The sequence below is a fragment of the Cuculus canorus genome, chromosome 1 (genome assembly GCF_017976375.1).
Source record: "Cuculus canorus isolate bCucCan1 chromosome 1, bCucCan1.pri, whole genome shotgun sequence".
Classification (NCBI taxonomy): Eukaryota; Metazoa; Chordata; class Aves; order Cuculiformes; family Cuculidae; genus Cuculus; species Cuculus canorus.
In genome coordinates, this window is record NC_071401.1 from 3,467,484 (window position 1) to 3,484,385 (window position 16,902).

At 37.7% G+C, this 16,902-nt stretch overlaps 1 protein-coding gene across 1 annotated transcript in view; it reads left to right on the forward strand.

Annotated features, from left to right (window-relative positions):
• The window catches only part of DYNC2H1 (dynein cytoplasmic 2 heavy chain 1), a 170,036-nt gene that overhangs the window by 21,868 nt on the left and 131,266 nt on the right, over positions 1 to 16,902 (forward strand). The window contains exons 21-38 of the mRNA XM_054088995.1: positions 1,002 to 1,151; positions 2,299 to 2,504; positions 3,804 to 3,959; positions 4,049 to 4,163; positions 4,548 to 4,718; positions 4,899 to 5,281; positions 6,019 to 6,151; positions 6,246 to 6,363; positions 6,551 to 6,663; positions 6,761 to 6,880; positions 8,502 to 8,652; positions 11,455 to 11,657; positions 12,147 to 12,329; positions 13,596 to 13,778; positions 13,937 to 14,160; positions 14,915 to 15,030; positions 15,684 to 15,883; positions 16,573 to 16,837. Coding sequence (XP_053944970.1) covers positions 1,002 to 1,151; positions 2,299 to 2,504; positions 3,804 to 3,959; positions 4,049 to 4,163; positions 4,548 to 4,718; positions 4,899 to 5,281; positions 6,019 to 6,151; positions 6,246 to 6,363; positions 6,551 to 6,663; positions 6,761 to 6,880; positions 8,502 to 8,652; positions 11,455 to 11,657; positions 12,147 to 12,329; positions 13,596 to 13,778; positions 13,937 to 14,160; positions 14,915 to 15,030; positions 15,684 to 15,883; positions 16,573 to 16,837 — 3,190 coding nt within the window. The remainder of the gene's footprint in view (positions 1 to 1,001; positions 1,152 to 2,298; positions 2,505 to 3,803; positions 3,960 to 4,048; positions 4,164 to 4,547; positions 4,719 to 4,898; positions 5,282 to 6,018; positions 6,152 to 6,245; positions 6,364 to 6,550; positions 6,664 to 6,760; positions 6,881 to 8,501; positions 8,653 to 11,454; positions 11,658 to 12,146; positions 12,330 to 13,595; positions 13,779 to 13,936; positions 14,161 to 14,914; positions 15,031 to 15,683; positions 15,884 to 16,572; positions 16,838 to 16,902) is intronic.

The following is a 16,902-nucleotide window of genomic DNA, read 5'->3' on the forward strand; positions in this document are numbered from 1 at the left end:
AGTCACTCCTTATTCTAAGTTCATTCTGCAGTTCTTCACAGCTGAACTATTTTAATGCCTGCAATAACATAGTATCATCAATGAACTTTACCATCTCACAGATTAGTCTTTCTCCAAGTCTTTTATGGACACCTTGAGAAGGTCACATACTTACAGAACTCTATGGGTGGCCGTTCTCTATTGCAGGAACTATCCCTTTCCTCCTATCTCTGTTTCTATCTTTTACCCAAATAATTAACGATGCAAGGACCTTTGTTTTTATGTCAAGGTTACCGGGTTTCCTTAAATGCATTTGGTGAAGATCTGTGTTTTAAGCTTCATGTTATATAATTCTAATTTCCTTCATTCACACCCTTACTGATGCCTTTAAAGACCTACAAAATATCTATGAAATTGTGGAATTCTATGAAAGCTGCATTAACTCATCCCAACCAGACAATATTTATTCACAAAAGCATTCAGTTTAACCTACCTGAAGCCCACTCTACCCCACTTAATTGCAGAACATGACATTATATGGCATGGAATGACTTTGCCTGGCTGTGCTCCATCCCAACCTCTTGTGCGCCCCCAATCTGTTCCCTGGGGGTAGAAAAAGAAACGAAGAAGGTCTTGATGCTCTCCAAACACTGTTAAGCAATAGGTGAAACATCAGGTGCATTGTAAATATTGTTTTCATCATAGAAACAAAATGTAGCACCATATGAGCTGCTGTGGAGAAAATGACCTCCATCCTAGCCAGACTCAGTGCGCGTGTACACTCACTCACTCACTCACTCACTCACTCACTCTAACTGAATTTTGTTGCTTTGCTGCTGTTTTCAAATCTGATTGAGTGGATCTCTGAAATATCTAAAGAGGCCCTTACCCTGTATGCTGTTTATAAACATATAATCTGTGCCTACGCAATTGATGATTCTTTTGTATTTTCTTATAGTTCGGCTAAAGAGGATTTGCTAAATTTTTAGGTAATTACATTTTTTTAATCCATTTGAATTTAGGTTTTTCTCCTGTTCCAAGAAGCTGAAGACAAAAACAAACTTTTGCGAACTGTGGCTGGTGCAGGATTGGACACACTCAGTAACTTAAGAGCTACATGGGATAAATTTGAGTTAATGATGGAAAGCCACCAGCTTATGATTACAGAACAGGTAACAATGAAATATTGATACTTTACCTTAAATGCTGAAATTACTTTGAATAACTGTAGAGAAATAATTTTTGCTTAGATTAAATCCATAAATGTTCTCAGTTCAGCATTAATGCCAACATTACTGAATTGAGGGAGAGCCTTTAAAGGAAGAATACTTATTCAGACAATAACTAGGTGCAGTTTCTGTTGAACTGATGCAAAAATTAATGGTACATTGTTGTACTTCTGTCTCAAACACTTTCTGGTGACAGAGATAACTTAATGCATGCAAAGGTTAGCTGAGGAAAGTGAGATAACAGTTAAGAGATAGCATTTTTAATACTTTATTGTGTTTTTAGTACTGCTGTTATGAGGACAGGCTGAGAAAGTTGGGGTTGCTCAGCCTGGAGAAGAGAAGACTCTGGAGAGAACTTAGAGTGGCCTTCCAATACCTGAAGGGAGCCTACGAGAAAGCTGGGGAGGGACTTTTGACAGGTTCCTGTAGTGACAGGACAAGACAGAATGACTTTAAATTGGGAGGAGGAAGATTTAGATTAGACATTAGGAAGAAATTCTTCGGGATGCTGAAGGTTGTGAGGCACTGGCACAGGTTCCCCAGGGAAGCTGTAGCTGCCCCATCCCTGGAGGTGTACAAGGGCAAGTTGGATGGGACATTGAGCAGCCTGGGCTAGCGGGAGGTGTCCCTGCCCATGGCCGGGGGGTTGGAACTGGATGATCTTTAAGGTCCCTTCCAACCCAACCCATTCTATGACTTTCTTTTCGTACAACTTTGCTAAACTGTGTGCAGTCCTGTAATTCCAGTCCATAGGTAAACCACTGAACTTGTTTGGAGTGCCGCTGAAGATATCAATATGCCATATGAATATAGCAATTTTTCTGTGCGCTCTAAGTTGCAGGCTAATAGGCTGAATGAATAAGTCCCAATACCAGCATTAAAAATTAGTGCTCCCTTTACCAAAAAAAAACCCAAAGAAAAACAGAGAAGAATGAAGATGAACAAATTCTTAGATTATTGTACAAGTAGTTTTTTGAGCTTGATTTTGATCAAGTTGTAGTTATTGGGCTTTGAAGCTGATATTTTGATTCTGATTACACTTGTGATGAAGAACCATTGAAGGTATTTCATTTAAACACTTGCTTTACAGATTGAAATGATGAAAGGAAATGTGATTTCACATATTAATGTTTATCTTCAAGACCTGGAAAAGTTTAAAGCCCGTTGGGATCAGCTAAAGCCAGGTGATGATGTCATTGAAACAGGTGACCAGGATGTGCTTGAGAAAAGTGCTCAGATCATAAAGGAAAAAAAAAAAGAATTCGATGAACTTGAAACCGTTAAAGAAAAGCTCATGTATGTATGTTTATTTCCCAATATACCTTATTGGTTAATGTATGGATCGTTTGTAGAAACATTAACTAATTTTTATCACAACAGATAATATATTTTAGTAGTTCACAAAGGCTTGTAATGATATGAGTAGGGGCAATGGTTATGAACTGGAGAGGGGCAGATTTAGACTAGACAGAAGGAGGTGTTTCTTCATGCTGACACTGGAGGCGCTGTCATAGTTGCCCTGGGAAGCTGTGGCTGCCCTATCCCTGGAGGTGTTGAAGGCCAGGTTGAATGGGGCCTTGGGCAGCCTGATCTAGTGAGAGGTGTCCCTGCCCATGGCAGGGCGTTGGAACTGGGTGATCTTTAAGGTCCCTTCCAAACGAAACTATTCTATGACTCTATGATTCTATTCTATTACATCTTTGTCGTTAAATTTCTGCGTCCTATTTCTTGATTTTGTGTAATGTGACTGTCTCAAGCTAAATTTTGCAAGAGTTTTGGAGTGAAAAATTTGAAAAGTCTCTAAGGTTTTCACGCACGTGAGTCCATGCACTAAAGGCTTGATTAAAGGCTTGCCCCATCCCTGGAGGTGTTCAAGGCCAGGTTGAATGGGGCCTTGGGCAGCCTGATCTAGTGGGATGTCACTGCCCATGGCAGGGGGTTGGAACTAGATCATCTTTAAGGTCCCTTCCAACCCTGACTATTCTATGATTCTATGATTCTGACTTCTGAAATTTTCACTAAGAAAACGTTTAGGATATTAGTTCAAGAAGGGGGAGATATTACTTAAGTCTTCTTGCAACTTAAGTGGACAAGAGCTCACCTCTCACATTTCTCAAGTGTCTTATCTGGTAGACTGTTGCTCTGGGTGCCTGCTCTCAGTAAGCTCATGATTGCAAATCTTGAGCGGGCAAAGTTTTCTATTTGATTTCTTAGCTTGGCATCTAAATCTGATAGGAAATAAAAGTAACATATTCTTTCTGTTTAACAGGAAGAAACAATTGGTTAAAAATTTTCTTTCAAGCTTGTTTGGGGGGGGCAAAAAGTAATTCACTTTTTTTCAAAAATGAGAAAGAAATGAAAATTTGTGGAAAATAATTGTGAATATGGGAGGAGATTGCTGTGTAGGAGTTGTTCCTTGTATTCCTTTATTATTTCTATTCAAGAAGAAGACTAAAGAATTGCAGTAGACAGCAATGTTCTTCAATGAAGCCAATGGCTTTTCTTAAAAAAATATTGTTCTGATATGATACCATCTCTTAAACCATAAATGTTAACAGAATAATGTGATCTGTATTACAATGATCTTTTATTCAGTGAAGAGTGTCATCATTTTAAATTGGATGAGCCTGATTTCTCATTGTCAGAAGTTGTATGTCAAGATATTAAGAATTGTGCAGAAGTCTGGGCCTTGTATGAAGAGTTTTATCAAGGTTTTCAGGAAAAAGCCAAAGAAGACTGGATTACTTTTAGGTATGATTTTGTTACGTTATTTTCCGTGGAAGTGTCTGCATGGTTGTAGTACTGTGTCATTGATCTTTTTCTATTTGGTTTTCACACAGGAGTAAAACGTACCTGTTTGAAGAGTTTTTGTTTAACTGGCATGACAAAATGAGGAAGATGGGAGAGCATACTGTAATGACAGCAAAGTTGCAGAAAGAAGTGGATAAGTATAAAGTAAGATGCTAATTACAAAAATGGATATTGAAAAATGTTTTACGATTACTGGTAATAGACTTCATTCTGTAGGTCATCGTTCAGTTGTTCTTATAATAAAATCAATTACAGTTTAACAAAATGTCTTCTGATAACTGTTTTGAACAGTTATTTTTGTGAACCTTTTAGTTCCTGACAGTGAACAGGGGTCATTACAGTTTATACAAACACATTTAGCAATGACTTTTCCTCAGTTATACTTCTAAACATTAAATCTGGGAATTGGACAAAAAATACAATTCCATTTAAGGGTGTAAATTTTTGTTTATTTGAATAAGGTGTCACTGTAGTGAGATGCAGTTTTCATAAAGACTAGATGGATTAACATAGGCTTTTTTCCTATAGATGGTCATTCCACTCCTAAAATATGTAAGAGGAGAACATCTTTCTCCAGACCATTGGCTGGATCTCTTTCGTATTCTGGGTCTTCCCCGAGGCACTACACTTGAGGGTTTGTTATTTGGAGATTTGCTAAAAGTGACGGATACTATTATAGATAAAGCGATGGAACTTAAGGTATGAATAATTACAAGTAAAGGTACTATATTTTATTTTATTATTTATTTTATGCAGTATATCTTGCTCTGTATGCATATTTATATTTTTATTACTGTAGAATTTATGTTGTATTTTTGGATGGAAAATTTATTGCAAGCATTGTAGTTTCAAAGGAAATCTGTTTATGCTTTTAAATAGGATTTGAATTGTCGAGCCCAAGGTGAAGTCACAATCAGAGAAGCATTACGTGAGCTTGAACTCTGGGGAGTTGGGGCTGTCTTTACATTAACAGATTATGAAGATAGCCAAGGCAGGACTATTAGGCTTATTAAGGACTGGAAGGACATAGTCAACCAAGTTGGAGATCATCGCTGCCTTCTACAGTCCCTCAAGGACTCTCCATATTACAAAGGTTTTGAAGATAAAGTGTCCATCTGGGAAAAAAAACTGGCTGAGTTAGATGAGTACCTGCAGAATTTAAACCAAATTCAAAGAAAATGGGTCTATTTGGAACCAATCTTTGGTCGTGGATCTCTGCCCAAGGAACAGGCTCGTTTTAACAGAGTTGATGAAGACTTCAGGTTAGTGTTATGGAATGCAACTTATTTTTATAATATCTTTGATATGTGTAGGCTAGAACATTCTTCATGGTGATAATATTTGGAGCAGTTGGAATATTTATGGAGATAAAGGTGAAGCAACAGGAATTCAGTAGATATAGATGTGTGGCAGTGACTGATAAAGGTGATAATGTAAGTTTCATTTAATGGGTACGTGTGAAAAATGACATCACACAAAACGTCAAACATTATGAACAAGTCAGACAAACACAAGATAAATCTATTCAACAGGAGCAGAGATGATGTATTCTTTATTCAAGAGTAATTTCTTGTTGAAAACAAGCACTTTGTTCACTAAGGAAGTACACAGATGGACTTTTGGGAGAAACGGGTGGTTTATTTGTTCCAAACAAGTCAAGGAGATAAAAAGGGAGGAGGTTTTAGAAATGTTGAAAGGTATACCATTGTCTGTTTTGATTAGATTTAATATGGCTTCTTAGAAGGAAATAAAAAACAAGAATTGAATGTTCTTGGTTTGGAGTAAAGAAATTTTAGCAATAGTTGTTTGCAAAATACATTGAAGAAGCATTCATGTAAATTCTGAAGTGTTTAATCATTAATACTGAAAACTGGAAGACATAGATCAGATAACTTACCTAATTACTATAAACATTTTTATTTATGTAACTACTTGTATATTGTATTTGGGTTAGTTGTAATGGTTGTTTTATGAATTATTCCTTTTTTTTTCCATCAAGATCCATTATGTCAGATATCAAGAATGACAACAGGATTACATCACTGAATGCCCGAACAGGAATAAGAAATACCTTAATTACCCTACTTGACCAGCTTCAGAGATGTCAGAGATCTTTGAATGAGTTTTTGGAGGTAAAACTGACATGAATATATTTGTCTATACAAAAAGTCATAAAGTTTGAATTTAAATCAACAAAACTGATGCATTTTGGTTTTTTTTATATAGGAAAAGCGCTCAGCATTTCCAAGATTCTATTTCATTGGAGATGACGACTTATTAGAAATTTTAGGACAGTCCACAAATCCTCTGGTTATTCAGTCTCATCTTAAGAAACTTTTTGCTGGTAAGGCATTAATCTTCATTTGTAAAATGTACTTATTTAGAAAAAAGATTCTTCAAAGTGAAGTAATGTTGCAGATGTTTTTTCTCTATCTCCCCTACTAGACACTGTGGAATTAATGTTTGACTTTAACAATATTAATGCTTGACTTTAACGATATATATCTTCATTGTCATTTCCTATTTAATAGGCATTAATAGTGTGAGCTTTGATGAAGAATTTAAATATATCATTGCCATGAAGTCTGTAGAAGGAGAAACTGTGCCACTTAGAAATAAAGTTCTTCTGTCAAATGATGTGGAGGTAAGAAAATTGCATCCAAATATAGCGTCTTTGAGAAAGTATTTTGAGAAAGTAAGTTTGTTATGTAACTTTTGAGCTTTTTCCATCTCTTTGTCAGGTGTGGCTAAACAGTTTGGCTTTGGAGATGAAGGAGACCCTGAAAGTGATGTTAATTGACTGTGTTGATGCTGGAAAAAAATCACAAGGTTCAATTGATCCATCACTCTTTCCTTCTCAGGTAGTAGTTGATCCAGTAATGCCACTCTGTAGTTTTAGATTTACTTAATAAGTTATTTTTTGAAGTCTCATAAAGAAGCATACATATCGATTTTGAAGAAAACAACCCCAAACAAATGAATTTTATTCATTTATAGTATAGAGAAATTCTTAAAAATATGTGTTCTTATAGTTCTTTTGTTAACATTTGAAACACTGAAGTCTCTTACATGACACCTGATCTAAGATCCATCTATTTATTAAATTTGATGTAAATCATGATCTTAGTTGGCAGTGAATGTTATGTGCAGGACTGCTAAGACCTAGTAACATAAAAAAGCCCTTTTTGAATCTGATGAAAGTATCATTTCTAAAGCTTAGCTGTATAAACAAATAGTCATGAACGTGAAATTCTTTTATGCAATTTTGACCAGTAGCACAGAGAATCACACAGAATCACAGAATGGTCGTGGTGGGAAGGGACCTCTAGAAATCATAGAATCATAGAATAGTTTGGATTGGAAGGGACCTTAAAGATCATCCAGTTCCAACCCCCCTGCCATGGTCAGGGACATATCCCACTAGATATCCACTAGACCAGGCTGCCAGTCATCTGGTCCAACCCCCCTGCTCAAGCAGGGCCCTTTTCAGTGGTTCGCCCAGGACCGTGTTCAGATGGTCAGGAGGTGACCCCACTTAAGCCTTGTTTTGTTTTCCTGTCACATCACCCCATGTCCTGTGCTCGGTGACTGGTCTGCCACTCCCTCACAGGACCACTGGTTACTCTCTCTCTCCCAGAAAGTAGGTATTGTTACAAATCTTTGGGTTGGCATCATTCATGGAAGTTTTTGTTGCAGATCTTTCCAGTTCCACGTTTGACTAAACCTTCATAGCTCAAACAGGGCTTTTCTAGGAAATCTGAAGTAATTGCAACATAAGTTGAGTATTAGTAACTGGGAAGCAAAATACTGTATTAGCAGACTAGTAACCAATGATAGGACCTGAGGGAATGGCAGGAAGATGTGCCAGAAGAGGTTTACGTTGGGTATTAGGAACAGGTTCTTCATTCAGAGAGTGGGAGCACTGGAAGAGCTCCCCATGGGGACAGTCATGGCACCAAGCCTGACAATATTGAAGAAATATTTGGGCAATGCCTTCAGATGCATGGTGTGAAAGTTGGGGTTGTCCTATGCAGGGATAGGAGTAGGAGTGATGATCTTTGTGGGTCCCTGCCAACTCAGGTCATTCTGAAATTCTGTGAGATCAGTGACTCAAAAAGCCAGAGGTACTCCTGAGCCGGTTGAATGTGGGCTCAGCACACAGTATACGCCTACAGTATGGTAATTTCCATCTGACTTATTAATTGGAAAAGGTGCTTTAAAGAATTTGCTACCACATGCTGTAGGACACCTAAGGGTCCTGCTGGATTAGATTACATCGCAAGTTTTGGCTATATTTTGTCAGGTTTTAAGATGGCTGGTTTTATTCATAGGAGCATAGCAAATATGTGGCTTTGTTTAAAAATGATACAGTAAAATGCTTTAAATGTCAGATGTAATAAACAATTGCAAATGAATTGAAAAACATTTTTTCTTTATGTTTCCTGTATTTATAAAATGTAATTTGAACTTTCTCTTCCAAAGATTCTTTCCTTGGCAGAACAAATTCAGTTCACTGAAGATGTTGAAAGTGCTATCAAAGACCATAATCTGCAACAATTAGAATTAGAACTCATGGCTAAGCTGGAACATTATACTAGTATTGATACTAGTATAGAAGATACTGGCAGTACAGGTATAAAAATGATAAATAATATGTAATTGTTCATAATGACTATGTAGTTGTATAGTATTTAACATTCTGTTTATTTAAACAGGAAATTATATAAATCTGTTTCAACTTGAGTTCATAAAGTTGAGTTACGTAAAGTTGCCCACCTGTAAACTGGAGAAGGGCAGATTTAGACTGGACATAAGGAGGAATTTCTTCACGATGAGAATGATGAGGGACTGGCACAGGTTTCCCAGGGAAGCTGTGGCTGCCCCACCCCTGGAGGTGCTGAAGGCCAGGTTGGATGGGGCCTTGAGCAGCCTGATCTAGTGGGATGTGTCCCTGCCCATGGCAGAGGGGTTGGAAATAGATGATCTTTAAGGTCCCTTCCAACCCAACCTATTCTATGATTCTATGATTCTATGATTCTATGATTCTATTACTGCCAAGATTAGGGCATTTACTGTTACAAAGTGAACAATAGATTTTTTATGTAGATTAAAAATGATCTTGGAACATTTATATTTTGGACTTTTTAATCTTCAAATAACTTGTGATGCTTTTTAGTTTGTATATTTACTGATATTTGTATATTTGGCCTGACCTACTGAGCTGTGCCTCTAGTATTATGTTTCAAAGGAACTGACCAAACAGCACCTGAGTTAGGTAATGTCATGCCAATATATTCTGTACAACTGTGATTCTCTTTTTCTCTCTTAAATTTGTAAGCCTGCATCTGAACTAATAATTCTTGAGTACTTCTGCAGCAAAACCACGAAACAAGAGATGATACATAGAATCATAGAATCATTAGGTTGGAAATGGCCTTTAAGATCATCAACTCCAACCGTACCTGTCCACTACTAAATCACATCCCTGAGCACTTTATCTACTGTCCTTTTAAATACTGTCAGGGATGGGATCTCAACCACACCCCTGGGCAGCCTCTGCTACTGCTCAATGACCCTTTCTGTGAAGAAATTTTTCCTAATGTCCAATCTAAACTTCCCCTGATGCAGCTTAAGTCATTCCCTCTTGTCCTATCACCTGTCACATGGGAGAAGAGACCAACATCCACCTCTCTACAACTTGATTTTAGGTAGTTGTAGAGAATGGTAAGGTCTCCCCTCAGCCTTGTCTTCTTAAGGCTAAACAACTTCAGTTCCCTCAGCTGCTCCTCCTAAGACTTGTTCTCTAGCCCCTTCACCAGCTTCTTAGAGATTGTTCTTAGAGTCCAAATGGGCCAGAATAATTATGTCTTTGAGTGCTCATTCCTTTCTTTTGACTAGAAGTGGTGCTTTGAATGACTACTACCTCAGATGCAAAGTAATGTAGTGCAGATTAGGTCAGATGGCTCTTACCTATGTGTATAGAAAGACTCAATTTGACATGTAGTTGACAATCTTCCACCAGATTATATAGCTGACTTACTGTATTAAATTCTGAACATGAGCCAGCAATGTGCACAGGTGGCCAAGAAGGCCAATGGCTTGTATCAGAAACGGTGTGGCCAGCAGGTCCATGGAGGTGATTCTGTCACTGGGCTCGGCACTGGTGAGGCTGCACCTCGAACACTGTGTTCAGTACTGGGCCCCTCACCACAAGAATGTTGAGGCTCTGGAGCGTGTCCAGAGAAGAGCAACGAAGCTGGTGAGGGGGCTGGAGAACAAGTCTTAGGAGTGGCTGAGGGAACTGGGGTTGTTTAGCCTGGAGAAGATGAGACTGAGGGGAGACCTTATTACTCTTTACAACTACCTGAAAGGAGGTTGCAGAGAGGTGAGTGCTGGCCTCTTCTCCCAAGTGAGAGGTGATAGGACAAGGGGGAATGGTGTCAAGCTGTGCCAGGAAGGTTCAGACTGGACATCAGGAAAAAATTTTTCACTGAAAGAGTCATGGGGCACTGGTAGAGGCTGCCCAGGGAGGTGGTTGAGTCCCCATCCCTGGAGGTATTTAAAAGATGGGTAGACAAGGTACTCAAGGACATGGTTTAGTGGCAGATAGGAATGGTTGGATTCAAAGATCTAAGAGGTCTTTTCCATCCTAGTGATTCTATGATTCTTTAATTCTAGTTTAGAACTTATGAACTGTTTACATCTTTTATATTAATTAGGAATAGGATACATACCACATACCTTCGGCAGTCTAAATGTGGTTCTTTATCTAAGCTCCCTTTTTGTGCTTTTTCTGTAGCCATTGGAGAAATGTTATCAGTTATAGAAGAGTCTTCATTCCATCTATTGTGTAATACGTTTACAGTAACTTGTTAGTTTGGATAACAGGTGTGATTTTGAAGTGAGTTGATGATCCACACTTAATTTAGTTTAATTCCCATCATGGGATGGTACAGGAGCACAGAAACTGGATTTCTTTTAAATGAAGGTAAAATAAACAACACATTCTCAGAATATGCTTAATGAACCTGATCTGTCAACAGACACTCCACATCGCCCTAATTAATTTGGGTAAAATCTCCAGAGTGCATGTAATATGGTTTTCAGATCCTCAGCAGATCAATTAACAGATAGTGCCACACTGATCACTGGATTGGACATAGCTGCAAAACCACTTGGAATAAATTACTTTCCAGAAAAGGCTTTACCTCTCTCTTTTGAGTGTAGAGGCAGAGAAAATCACTTCTAAATGACCTAAGTCACATAATTCACATTCTCTTTCAGGATCTCATTTTATGCTGCTTGCTTTAGATAGTAAATAATATTTCTGTGTATAATTGAATAGAAAGTGCCAATAGCAGCACAATGAACTTGAGAATGGGTAATGTGTGTTTTCCTTTCTACACTGTTTTGGGTGTTTTGTGGTTATTTGCAGAGTCGGGAATCCTTGAGCTCAAGCTTAAAGCTCTGATTCTTGATATTGTTCATAACATTGATGTGGTGAAGCAGCTGAATCAAGCTCGGGTTCACAGTGTTCAAGACTGGGCTTGGAAGAAGCAGCTGAGATTTTATATGAAAGACCAAAAATGTTACGTTCAGATGGTAGATGCTGAACTCCAATACACTTATGAATATCAGGTGGGGTATTTTTAATTTTTACCTGGTGGAATTCATAGATGTGTCAAACACTCGTTTCACACCTACTGATGGTTGCCTCCCAATTGTTGCCATTTTTTTCAACTTTATTGTGTCTTTAGCATGCTGTTTTACAGAAAATACTAAAAGATAGGGTAATAATTTTCATTCCTGATATTGATGGAGTAAATGTATTTAAAGCAGCTACCTTGTTATATAAATATTTTCTAATATGCTTGCTGCATTTACATATCAGAGTGCAGTTTCATTTGTGTTGTAATTTGTCTGTAATTCTAAACAAATTTGCACAGTGCTTTAACATTTGATATAAAATCAGGAAAACTTCCTAGTGGTAAGCAAATTCATTAATGTGACAGTAGTCTTGACAGTGATGTTATATTTTCAAATTAATTACATACAAATGAAATTAATGTAATTACATTGTCAATAATTTCTGTCCACCAATTAATATAATTTGTTTTGTTTCTGCAGGGTAACTCCCCTAAACTTGTTTATACACCTTTGACAGATAAGTGCTACCTAACTCTTACTCAGGCTATGAAGATGGGCCTTGGAGGAAATCCGTATGGTCCAGCTGGAACTGGAAAGACAGAATCAGTAAAGGCCTTAGGTGGACTTCTTGGAAGACAAGTATTAGTCTTCAATTGTGATGAGGTGAATATGGTTCTGTATAATTTACGAAATGGATATAGAATCATAGAATCATAGAATAGTTTGGACTGGAAGGGACCTTAAAGATTATCTACTTCCAACCCACCTGCCATGGGCAGGGAAACCTCCCACTAGATCAGGCTGCGCAAGGCCCATTCAACCTGACCTTGAACACCTGCAGGAAAGGGGCAGCCACAACTTCCCTGGGCAATCTGTGTCAGTGCCTCACCGCTCTCATACTGAAGTAATTCCTCCTCATGTCCAGTCTAAATCTACCCGTCTCCAGTTTATACCCATTGCCCCTAGCCCTTTTGCTACAAGCCTTTGTAAAAAGCCACTCCCCAAGTATATATCTATAATATCTATCTGTAATATGTATGTAATATGTATGCTTATACTTCATAAAGCAGTTTTAGAAATACTTTTGATAATTCATCAGTTTCCATTAGAAATTTGTAGATATTTCCAATGACATAGTGTCATGGTTTAGCCCTGGCTTGGCCAATTTTGGCAGCTAAAACCAAGCAGTTGGGCTCCCAAATCCCTCCGCCTAATCCTCAGGGAAAAGGGAAAGGAAGAGGACTTGCAGGTTGGAAACTAAAACTGTGGCTTTAATGAAATAATAAAAATAACGATGAAGATGATGATGATGAAAATAATAGAAAGTAATAACATATATACAAATATCTGAGATCACGCCCCCACCCCTCGATGACTCTACATCACCACAAATGCATCAGAGCAGACACGAGGGAATGGATCCATGGTTACGAGGGAGCTGAGCTCTGGAAGTGGATTCAAGAACGCTCAGATCCAGGATCAGGAACAATCAGACCAATGACGTGCTGCTTGGACATTGGCTGTCACAGAAGAAAACATGAGACCCTTGTGATCTCTCAGTTTTATACTGAGTATGACATATATGGGATGGAATGCTCTGTTGGTCAATTTGGAGTCTCCTGTCCTGTCCACCCTTCCCTGCAGGTCCAACCTTTTCTTTTGCCAACTCAAGGATGGCATTGGTTACTGTAGGAATAAGTCTAAGCATTGGCCTTTTTGCAGACCAATGCCCCATGTTATCACTTCTAGAGAAGAACCCTGTCTCAAAACCATGCAGTTAGCTTTCAGAAAATGAAGTTAATTAGATGAGACTGAGCCGAAGTTAGAAGCTGTTGTACTTTTAACGAAAACCACAACACATGCTTTTTTAGTAGTCTTTCGTTATTTTCTTGTTATTTGAAATTTGATAGTATTCTTTTTAATTTTAAGGGCATTGATGTGAAGTCGATGGGGCGCATATTTGTGGGCTTAGTGAAGTGTGGTGCCTGGGGCTGTTTTGATGAATTCAATAGACTTGAGGAAGCGGTATTGTCTGCAGTATCCATGCAGATTCAGACAATTCAACATGCATTGAAGAAACATAGTCCTGTTTGTGAGATGCTTGGAAAAAAGGTACAGCAAAACTTACTTATTTTCTTCTTATAAAAATAGTCTATGACCAGCTGGGTCAAACTTAAAACCTGACTGCTGTAACTAAAAATAGTCCACTCAAAATTTCTTAATACTATTTTGTATGACAATATGCTATTACAATGTGCTTCTAATGCTAGGTTGAAATGGATCATAATTCTGGAATTTTTATCACTCTGAATCCTGCTGGAAAAGGTTATGGAGGAAGACAAAAACTGCCTGATAACCTCAAACAACTTTTCAGGCCGGTTGCTATGACTCATCCAGACAATGAACTCATTGCAGAAGTGATTTTGTATTCAGAAGGCTTTAAAGATGCTAAAATACTTGGTAGAAAATTAGTGGCTATTTTTAATCTGGCAAGGTAAGCTTTTTTATTATTTTTTTTTTCCTTAGTAACTTCCATAGTTACCTTTGTAATTCTCTTCCCTCTCATTTTTATTTTATCATGGATCATTTTTGGTTATCTCACTGCCATCTTGTTTCTTCTCTGTCTAGTCCATACCAAAGCATGAATGTAGGGATACAATCTGCACATACTTTCTGGTAATTTCCTGTACTGTTTTATGACTTGGATATTGCAGAAAGCGCTATATCAGAAACAAAACGAGACTTAAAACTGCAGGTTGGAGTCATCTGAAGATTTACATTCAGTACAGCTCTTAAATCTGAGTGGTGTACCATGGAAATCTCTGTAGATACTAATTCAGCTTATAAAATACAAATATTGCAATATTTCGAGAGGTTCAGGTGTGACAATACCTGGAATGCAGTTAGAATCTCAAGATGACAAAGCACTGTTCCCCTGCTATTCTCAGTAAAAATGGATGGAAGCTTATAAATTCTTGCAAGCATTGGGTTGAATTTAGTCTTGAAGTTGTTGAAATGCAAATGATTACTTAGTTATAAGTATGCATAGTAGAGAGAACAAAGTTTAAAGGTTCTAATTAAATGCTCCCTCTGTACTGTCATTGCTTATGCATTTCAGATGGCGCTACAAATACTAATAACTTTCTCTTTTGGCCAAGACTGTTTTATGGGCATATTCATTCGACAAAATAAAAGTTTAAGGTACTGTCACTTAAAGCTTATTACAATATTGCTGCTTTTAAATTTAGGGAGTTTCTGACACCACAGCAGCACTATGATTGGGGTTTACGAGCATTGAAGACTGTTTTGAGAGGCTGTGGCAGTCTTCTTCATCAGATGAAGAAAAGTGAAGCAAAGCAAGAAAGTAAGTTGGACCGTGCCAATCTTTTGATTATTTAGGATATTGTACTGATATCATTCACTACAGCTTTCTTTTTTGGCTGGAGGTTTGAGAAGCCATGGCTTGGATCTGGAGGGAATTCAGAAAAGAAAAAATGTCTGTGATAGCCCTCCTTCATTAGGAGATCACAAAAGATTGTTGTCATATTCATGATTGAGTCTAAATCTGCCCCTTTCCAGTTTATAGCCATTGCCCCTCATCTTATCACTACAAGCCTTTGTAAAAAGTCCCTCCCCAGCTTTCTTGCAGCCCCTTCAGGTACTGGAAGGTCGCTGTAAGGTCTTCTCAGAGCCTTTTCTTCTCCAGCCTGAACAACCCCAACTCTCTCAGCCTGTTTTTGTGTGGGAGGTGCTCCAGCCCTCTGATGATCTTTGCAGCCATCCTCTAGGTGCCCCCATAAATCATCTCAAGTCTGTACAGAGCGCATTGGTGAGCATATATGGTACAGTAAGTTGCTCTTCAAACTTCCAAGCTGAGTGGTGCGTGAACTGGAGTAGTCTGTGCTGTGATTCCACCTGCTGTGTCTTAGCACTATGAGCTCAAGTGTTGATATGTTGCAAGGAAAAGAACTGAACAAATATCTTAAATCAATCTGGCTTCTTTGCTTTTATTTCCAGTTAAAGAAAGTCACATGGTGGTTCAAGCTCTGCGGCTTAATACTATGTCAAAGCTTACGTTTGCAGACTGTGCACGTTTTGATGCACTGGTTAAAGATGTGTTTCCTGGCATTGACTTTAAAGATGTGGAGTATGCAGAGTTAACTACAGCTTTACAACAAGTCTTTGAAGAAGCAAACCTGGAAATTATAAGCGCTCAGGTAAACATCAACTATGGCAACAAAACAATAAGAGTTATTCTGAATTAGAACTGATTAATATTGCATTCATTTGACTCGTTTCTGCTCAGTTTTGAAAGAAATCTTTTCTAAAAATGTGAGAATAACTAACAGTTAAATTTTAATTACATCTTTATGAAAAAAGTAGATTTCTGTGTTTGAACCGCGGTAATTGTGTAATTGAAGGAAAAATACTGCAAGGAAAATTAAGATGTAAACATGTGATACAGTTACGTTCAAGCAAGGTACAAAAGCCAGTGAATGTTTTGGAGTGAAAGAGTTAAATACATGAATATTTGATTTTACCATGCAGTTCTGTGTCTCATTTATATTTCTTTATTGCAGAACTGGGTGAATTTTTGTGACTAAATGTTTGTTAATTTCTCAGTTAAAAATATGCCTAAAGAGGGCTGATTTTTTTAATTGGAATTTTTATATTGGAAATTTATTGAAATGCTTCTAACATAGAGTCATTCAAAATAAGTTTCTTGATATTCTTTAGTATCATGATTTTAAATACTTCTAAAAGTTTGTTTCAAAAAAAATGTTCAAACAGTAAAATTATAGAAACAAAGTGATTACATGCAAAGTAATTTGGAGAAACATTAAAAAAGGACAGGATTGATTTAGCTTTACAACTTCACATAGCCATTATCTCTTTTGTTATCTAGATCAAGAAGGCTTTGGAATTATATGAACAACTACGTCAGCGAATGGGTGTCGTTATTGTAGGTCCAAGTGGTGCTGGTAAATCAACACTTTGGCGGATGTTAAAGGCAGCACTTGGTAAAACTGGCAAAGTAGTGAAACAGTATACTATGAATCCCAAAGCTATGCCTCGACATCAGTTCCTAGGCCATATTGACATGGATACCAGAGAGTGGTCTGATGGTGTGCTTACAAATAGTGCGCGACAAGTGGTACGAGAACCCCGAGGTATGTTTGCGAAGGTGTTCTATATCATAATGCTTAAATTACTGAAATTGTTTGGTTTTAGTTAT